The following is an 8,681-nucleotide window of genomic DNA, read 5'->3' as shown; positions in this document are numbered from 1 at the left end:
GTGAACGCGAATAGGGTGAGAGATCGGCCTGCTGGGGGAACAGGGGAGTTAGCCAGGGAAGAACCCGGCAGACACCACACTCAAACTGCAGAAAAGAAAGCCAAACCCCCAAACCGCTCACGTCAGCTACCACCGCAGCGCACCTCTTCCGGGATGCGTGTCCAAACTGCCCGGCGAGCTGCGCCTGCGCACTGATGTTTCTGCGTAAAGGACCAATGAACGGGGGAGTGGGCGGGGCATAGGCCAGAGACTCGGTTTCCGGTTCCGGCCGTCCTAGGTCAGTCCGCTTTTGTGCTACGTGTCGCTGGCGTCTGAGAGTTTGCCGGGCAGGTGAGCATCTGTCTCTTGGTGGGCTTGGGGATGAGTCCTTTGTGACTAGCGGAGGCGACGGGCGTGGGCCAGCCGGCGGCCCTCTCCGGGAGGCTCTCCTTTCTGGGCGGTCTGGCGCCCCCGGCTGCCCACAAACCTCCTCGCACGGCCTCTGTGGAAGTAAAGGCCCGGGGCCGCGGCCTCCCGAGGTCCCGAAGGAGTGTGGCTTTGGACAGCCCTTGCTCCTTCAGCGCCTAAAGTCCTGGCCCAGGCTTCGGCTTTCTGGCTGCTCGTCCTGGGCCACCTCGGTGTGCAGGTTTTACTCTGTTAGGGGGCTGCCGGTGTCTTCTGTGCTCTGGTCAGAGATGATGGCGTGCCGCTGGAGTTCCCTTAGGCTTTGGGAGTTTGTGTGTAGTGTCCTGCCTTGGAAGAGTTCTATTTAGCCCTGGCCCTGCCACCACGTCTATAGGGTAAAGTGAGAGGGTTGGTCTAGATTCTAGATCGAGAGATCATACCAAGTTGCTGGATCCCTTCCCCTGAAAGTGAACGCAGTGTTTTACGCATTGTGCCTTTTTTTTTTTTTTCATGGAGAAAAGTTTTTAGCTTTCATCACGACATCTATAAAGTTTAAGCCCGCTGGATTTGAAGAACAAAGTTAAGTGAAGTACTAAGGACGCAGGCATTGCAGTGTTTTTGGAGGGACCCAATGTACTTGGCCTAGAATGTTTATAGAATTTTTATTCCAGCTGCCCGCGCCGGGTGAGGAAATTGGAGCTTAGGAAGGTTATATTTCCTAGACAGGGCTTTGAACCACCACCTGCTCTTCCAATGGTACTCATTCCTTGATGTAACAAAAATTTATTGAGTATCATGTGCCTGACCACTGTTCAAAGGGCTGGAGGTAGGGTAAAATGCAAGTAGTAAGCTCTCAAAGCTAAGATTGGGTGACATTTCTATTGGGCAGTAGATTCCTCAGAAGAATCTAGCTGATGAAGTATATAGCGCTGTTTTCTTAAAAGGTGTGTCCTACCTAAAGGTCTGGAGTTCAGGTAATAGCTTCTGAGAGTCTGGATCTTGGTTTAGTCAATCTTTGTGGTTTTGAAGATTTGATAGATCTGTTCCACACAAAAATACTCTTTTCCGAAAGTGTTATGTGGCTGTGGTTTACAACAATCAGATTGAAGTCCACGTTGCCCCTAGGCTAGATTCTTGCAGCCTCACAGTTGGCCTTCACTACACTTGACACTGGTTTCTGAGAGTTTAAAATAAAATATGGAAAATACTTGTTGGATCCCCAAATTGTTGGTTCCCTAGCAGGAACAATGAGAAGACTGCAGAGTGGGAAAGGAATGGATGTGTTAAGTGCTTAACTTGTCATGTTAGGAGCATGTGTCCTGTGTCAGTGATAATCCTGGAGGTGAGACCTGTGCTTGTTTTATAGCCTTTGATCTGATGCCGGAGTTGACGAAAATATAATGTCTGTTTTGTCTTGGAGTCTGTATTGTTTTGTTTTGTTTTATGAGATGGAATTGACTCGTATCAGACATGAATTCATGACTAGTTTCCTTTATATTTTGATATAACTGATGAAGTGCTGATTTGATGATAATCAATACCAGTGAGCATCTTCTTACTTTTTTGTTTTTTTTAAATAGGCATCATGGATCAGGTAATGCAGTTCGTTGAGCCGAGTCGGCAGTTTGTGAAGGACTCAATTCGGCTGGTCAAAAGGTGCACTAAACCTGATAGAAAAGGTAATAGCTTTAAAATGGGAGAAAAGATTAAATCTTTACATTTGCTAAATCTTTTCTTTGATTGGTATCTTTCTGCTTAATAGCTGTTGCATTATTTTGTCAACATTTTTAGCGATTCATTTTGCTTTATTGTATTTTAATACTGCCATTTTCTAAATTTTGTACGCTTTTTTACAGATACTTTACAGATTTTTCCGTTTTATGTATTTTCAAATGGTGAAAGATAATTTATCACAGCCTTGTGTTTCATGTTAGGTTTGCCTTAGTGGTATTTAATGACTTTAGAGTTTTAGGTGTCAGTGTCTTCCACATTTCCACTCCGAAAGATCTTTTGGAGTCCTCCCTTCTCTGTTGCTGCCCCCATTTCCTCCCCCCAAAACAAAACCTTAACATGAAATCAACAGTATAGTTGTTATCGATCTACTAAGCTAAACTTCGTTTTTCATGATTCATCTGTAAAAAGGTGCACCAGAAATGGTGTACCTTTATTCATTTGAGTGTTTCCCGAGTTAGCACCTGGGAATATAACAGAATATAATATATATGTAGTGTAGTAAATATATACACATATGTAATAGAGACCTGTCCATGTTTTTGTGTAGTGTAGAATTTTTCAGGGAATATAGTCATGAACCAGTAATGGCAATTATAACTCTAATTACTTCTGCGGTAATTACCGTGAAAGACAAATAGAAGTATGGACAGCACATAATAGTAGGACTAACCAAGTCAGGAGGGCACGGGGGCTTCCCTGAGGAAATAACATTAAACGGAACATTACCATGGTCTGAAACCTGTTTTCAGATTGTGCCCAGCCCAGCTTGATTTCTCAAGCCTTATTCCTGGCTTCATTATGAAATCAAAAACAACAGCTCTATTGTTCATTAAAAATCATGTTTTATGTTTTTATAATTAATACTTTTTTTAAATTAGAGAGAGAGCGCGTGCGCAGGGGAGGGGCAGAGAGAGAGGGGGAGACACAGAATCTGAAGCAGACTCCAGGCTCTGAGCTGTCAAGCACAGAGCCTGATGCAGGGCTCGAAACCATGAACTGTGAGATCGTGACCTGAGCTGAAGGTGGAGGCTTAATCGACCGAGCCACCCAGGCACCCCTATAATTAATCCTTTTAACAGTGTAACAAATTTTGAGATGGATGCTGTATATTTCTGTTATCCGTGTTTCTTTTTTCTTTTTCTTTCTTTCTTTCTTTCTTTTTTTTTTTTTTTTTTTTTTTTGATATTCTGGTCATTTGATAAGAAGTTAGACTATTTTGCTGCTTGTTGATGGAATCACTAGCATGGGCATACACTTTATTTCTATGTGTCCTTAAATATCAAAGAAGAAAATTAAAAAAATTTGTCAAGCAAATATTTATTAATAATGTCATGTTTTGTTTAACTTAAAATGATATGTTCACTCTCAGGAGAAATGTACACCAGTAAGTTTATTTATATTGCTGCTAATTTTTTTCTCCTATATTTGCAATGTCAATGTAAAAAATTATCTAAATTTTGTGTTTTTAAATCCAGAATTCCAGAAGATTGCCATGGCAACAGCAATAGGATTTGCTATAATGGGATTCATTGGCTTTTTTGTGAAATTGATCCATATCCCTATTAATAACATCATTGTGTAAGTAAACTTTTTGAAATAGACAGTATCTAGTATAGAATAAAAACTGAAATCATTTGAGTTGACAGCCTGCGATGTTATTAATACACAGATATGTGCTTTGACTTTTTAATGCTGCTAGAGTCTGCTGCTATTTATTGAGTACCTGATAATTCAGAGTGATTTTATATGTTATACAGTCTTTATTAGCAACTCTGAGATAGGTACAATTTTCTTTTATAAATACAATTTTAAAGGGTCACGAAAGTGAGTTAAAAACAGTTTGACCAAGCAAGTGACAGAACCAGTATTCAAATTTAAGTCTTCTTTATGCTGTATATTAAGTTGTTGGTTTTTAAAGTGCAGAGGAAATGCTCCCCCTGTGAAAGTCACTACAGTGATAGAATTCAGACTCTAGACTCGATCTCTTAGGTTCAAATCCTCTCTTTTGTTACTTAATAGCTGTCATGACCTTGGGCAGTTTACTCAGCTTCTCTGTGCCCATTTTATTCCATAAGGCTAATAGCTTTTATTTGGGTTATGGTAAAGATTAATGGTTTAAGTCATGTAAAGCCCTAAAAAACAGTTGGGGTAAGACAATGAAATGGAAGTTGTGACTGCCATGAGCCACTGGTACTAATGGAGGGTTTCTTAACCCTTTAGTGTCTTAGAGAGGAGAAGAAAGCACTGACAAACTGGGATTACTTTATTCTTTCCTAAATGCTTTTCTTTTCAGATTGATTATAAGTTGTGGAGAAACCTAATGGCAGTGAGCAATGAGAGTAGTCAGTTTTAGGCGTTTTAGTTTGGTGTAAAGACTTAGTATGAGTTGCAGTACTCATTTGCTCTTTGATGCTTTTGCATTTATTTAATCTCTGAACTTCAGCGCCATTTAGAAGTAGTAATACCTATTGGGCTTATTTTATGGGATGGGGAGGTTTGAAGCAATTATTTAGACATGTTTTGTAAACTATACATCTTTTAAGTACTAGATACTGTTGATGTAGATGCTGGTGGAAGTTGTCTTCTAAATGATAAGTGACTGAATATATTGTGAGATGGAGTTCTTAAGTAGGTTATTATAGTTATTAAGCAGAAGTGCCACGAAGAGATACCGTGAGATCAGAGAAAGTTAGGCCTGAAAAGGATCAAGTCTCTCGAATCTCCTCCATCACTTGAGAAATCTCTATTCTACTACTAGTAAGCAATACCAGCTCTGGAATTGTGGAATCCTGGAGAGAATGGTCAAGTAGAATTAGGAAACCTGAGACTCTGTGTCTCTGGGCTGCACTTGAGCTCATCAGTAAACAGAAGGGGTAGGATGGAGTTTCTGGGAAGTCACTTCATTTTCATACATACAGCTCAGGGCCTCTTGCTTCCCATTCCAGATAGGTTTAATTGATACAGTTAATTTTTTCAGTTGATAGGGAATTTGTTTCCTGTAAACACCCCTCATTGTTCTTAGTTTTACCCTTTGGGACAACATATAACTTTCTCTCTTTCAGTATATTGTTATATGAGTGCCTCTCACATTTTTTCTCCAGTCTTCACTTAATATATTTTTAACTCTCTTGCCAGGCATTACTGTCTGCCTTAAGTGATTGATAGGGCCTTTCACATTCAATTATGAGTTCTGAGGCATTCCTGGTATAGATACTTACATCTATCTATGCACACACGTAATGTTAATCTATGTAAGTACGTATACATATATTATGGGGTGTGTGTGCGCACTGCAGAACCTAGTTCACTGTACTCTTGTAGCCATGAAAAGCACTGAATAAGTGTCTGTTAAATTAAGTCAACAACTCAAGGTTTATCTTTTTCTAAGGGTCATGATGGTATGAACAATCTCTGACACTTACTGGGCACTTCCTGTGTGCCAGGGACTCTTCCTGCTTTAGTTAACTCCTTTAATCCTCATGACACTTCTGTGAGGTTAGTACTGTTCTTTTCATTTTATGGATGAAGAGACTGTGGCACGGAGAGTAGGTACTTCCTCAGGCTGCTTGGCCGGTAACCGGTAGAGCAGTGTACCATACGCAGGCCGACTGGCTCAGGAGCCTCTATTTCTAATTGTTGAGAGCCCTCTCTCATGCTGGCTCTGTTGAATGTTCCCTATTTTGAGTCCTGTTCCTCACTTTATGCTCCAGTTTGCATTTCATCCATTCTCTTAAAATCCAGCGTTTAGAATCAAATGCCTCTACATATGTCTTCTTGCTGACGGCTAAAATCCTCAGACAGGTTTCTCACAATTAACTGCTACAATAAATTTCCTTTATCCTGGGTTTAAACAGTTGGGGTGGTTTATTTTTAGCCTAAAAATGGAACATTTTCCTTGTTAAATTCCTTTTTCCTGGATGCCCTTAGGGAAGACTTTTGAATCTTTAATCTGTCCAACATTGTTATTTATCCTAGTTTTTTTTTTTTTTCTTTTAATTTTTTTTAACGTTTATTTATTTTTGAGACAGAGAGAGACAGAGCATGAACGGGGGAGGGTCAGAGAGAGGGAGACACAGAATCTGAAACAGGCTCCGGGCTCTGAGCAGTCAGCACAGGGGCCCGACGCGGGGCTCGAACTCACGGACCGCGAGATCGTGACCTGAGCCCAAGTCGGCGCTCAACCGACTGAGCCACCCAGGCGCCCCTATTTATCCTAGTTTTGTATTACGACAGCTTTTATTTCCTTGTCTAAGTTGTAGCCTAAGGACAGGGCACTCTGTTTAGGACAGGGCAGCCTTAGTGCACCCTTTTTGGATTGAGTTTAGTCGGGTTGTTCTAACAGGGTTTTGAAACAAGTATTAAAAATTTGCTTTCACTTAATTCTTTCCGTGGCAAACACACAGTATCTTTTATCAATCTTACCAATCAGAGATGGTTCAGCAGCTGGTTACTTAGAAAACTTGTCATCTGGTGACAAAATTGTTTCAAAGTTAAAGGAGTTAGAAATCTACCTTTAGAGAGTTTTTACATTAAAATGAAGGCCAAATAAAGCATTCTGTGAGAAATGCTATCAAAACTTATTCTTCTCATGACATTCTTCGACATCTGTAAAACCCTAAGATCTTTTTTTCCTGCTCGAAAAGAACATAAGTCACTGTTTTAATTATTTTGGGGTGATGGCAAGTGAAATACAACCACAAGCTCCTCTTTCATTAGGCTAAATTATCACTTGTTTTCCCTTATGATAAATGTATGTCCTCTTCTATAAAATTATAGCAGTCACAAGTAATAGCCATAGTATTATAATTTAAAGGAGTTATGTAGTCATGGATAGTTTAGTTACAGCAATACAGTTTAATAACAAACACTAAAAATACTTGGCATTAAAGTAATATTGAAGAGTATTTCTTTCAGGCATATTACTTTCATCGAGTAGTGCAATTATTTTTCCTTTTTTAACATTACTGAACAATAATAGGGACGCCTGACTGGCTTATCAGTAGAGCATGCCACTCATGATCTCAGGGTCATGAATTCATGCCCCACATAGAGTGTGGAGCCTACTTAAAAAAACAAAAAAAAAATTAGTAAACAATACTAAAGTGTGCATCTTAGCATGCGGTTTTAATGTTTATGCTTTTGAAACTTAGAAGTTCTGTAGAAAAGGTGATTTTTGTTTTCATTATGATTAAACCCCTGTTTTTTAGTGATTGTGTGAAGATACAGTAGTTGGAAACTGTTGAACTAGTTCGCATTCTTTATTTTCAACTGATTGTGTATCAACTTGAAAAACTTACCAGCTAACCATCCTGTTATGTAATTCGTATTTTTCATCTTGTTCAGAAAGACTTTATGCCAGACTGTTAAACACGTGTCCCCAAAAGAGGATTCTGAGTTTTTAATACAAACCTGTTCAAACGCCACATCATCTCTAAGGACCTTTTTTAGTTACAAGATTTTAAAGTACAGTTTCTTCTCCTTTGTGCTATCTTTGGGTTCTCAGATAACTGGTTTTAGTTCCATAAAATTGTAGCACATTGCATTTCAAATAATTATTGTTATTAAAATGTTCTATACACTTAAATGGACCATTTTTCTTTCTTTTACAGTGGTGGCTGAATACCTTTTTAGAAGAGTTTTTCATCTTGGGGATTGGTGAATAAGTGAGGATTTGAGAAGCTCATGGAGTAAAAATCTGTCTATATGTTTTGTGTTTTTCTTTCCTTTTTTGCCTTCCAAGATGTTTTGTATTTGTAAATTAAAATAATTTCAAAATAAAAACAGGCTTATCTTTTTTCCATCATAGATATTTATCAAATTTGATAGGAGATAATGGGTTCTTTTTTTTTTTTTTTTTTCCCTAAAGTTTATTTATTTTTAGGAGAAAGCACAAACAGTGGAGGGGCAGAGAGGTAGGGAGAGAAAGAATCCCAATCAGGCTCCATATTGTCCTCCCAGAGCCTGAGGCGAGGGTTGATCCCACAACTCTGGGATCATGACTTGAGCTGATATCAAGAGCCGGACGCTCAACTGACTGAGCCACCCAGGCGCCCCGGAAATAATGGATTCTTTTCCCTCCCTCCCTTCTTACTTTCCTTCCTTCCATCCTTCATGTTTTGACTTATAGGAGAAATTAAAGTGATGTACCATAATTTCTGAGTGCACCTCTCTCAGATAAACATTTTCCTACCATGGAAGAAGAAACAAAATAAAGGATGGTAAAGGTAGTGAAAATTCGAGGATAGGGTAGGAGTTTTGTCCTTAAGCACTCAAAATATAAGCAGGTAGAGCAATAGAAGTGTAGGTGCTACTTGGAATGTTTTCCTGAAAATAATGGTGGAAACTTCAGTGTGAGAGGCCCTCTTCAGACAAACTGGTCACACTGTCATAAACATTGGAGTTCTGAGTTTTGTGAAGAATTCACTGATAATTGAATGTAAGATAAAAAGTGGCCCTATTTTCTTTCCCCTTTAAAACACAATAGTAATAAGCTAGTGAGATAGTTTATTCCCCTTTTCAAAAAGGTTTGTTTGTATGTTTATTTGCTTTTTAAGATTATTTTG

General features: G+C 39.2%; 1 protein-coding gene across 2 annotated transcripts; it reads left to right on the top strand.

Annotated features, from left to right (window-relative positions):
- The first annotated feature begins 242 nt into the window (after positions 1-242).
- SEC61G (SEC61 translocon subunit gamma) lies at positions 243-7,822 on the top strand. 2 transcript variants are annotated; one of them, XM_007094774.2, is made up of 4 exons: positions 243-330; positions 1,965-2,063; positions 3,594-3,696; positions 7,728-7,822. In XM_007094774.2, the coding sequence occupies exons 2-4, from the start codon at positions 1,970-1,972 to the stop codon at positions 7,735-7,737; spliced, it is 207 nt and encodes a 68-aa protein (XP_007094836.1). In that variant the 5' UTR covers positions 243-330; positions 1,965-1,969; the 3' UTR covers positions 7,738-7,822. The 2 variants fall into 2 exon arrangements, with proteins under 2 accessions (XP_007094836.1, XP_042819407.1); XM_042963473.1 differs by lacking the exon at positions 243-330 and adding an exon at positions 385-617.
- The last annotated feature ends 859 nt before the right edge of the window (positions 7,823-8,681 follow it).

The sequence above is a fragment of the Panthera tigris genome, chromosome A2 (genome assembly GCF_018350195.1).
Source record: "Panthera tigris isolate Pti1 chromosome A2, P.tigris_Pti1_mat1.1, whole genome shotgun sequence".
Classification (NCBI taxonomy): Eukaryota; Metazoa; Chordata; class Mammalia; order Carnivora; family Felidae; genus Panthera; species Panthera tigris.
The sequence above is the reverse complement of the archived record's forward strand: the minus strand, read 5'-3'. Positions and strand labels throughout refer to the sequence as shown.

Coding starts and splice junctions, on each gene's coding strand:
- SEC61G (XM_007094774.2), top strand. CDS start 1,970: ATGGATCAGGTAATGCAGTTCGTTGAGCCGAGTCGGCAGTTTGTGAAG. Junction 2,064..3,593: donor CACTAAACCTGATAGAAAAG/GTAATAGCTTTA, acceptor TTTTAAATCCAG/AATTCCAGAAGATTGCCATG.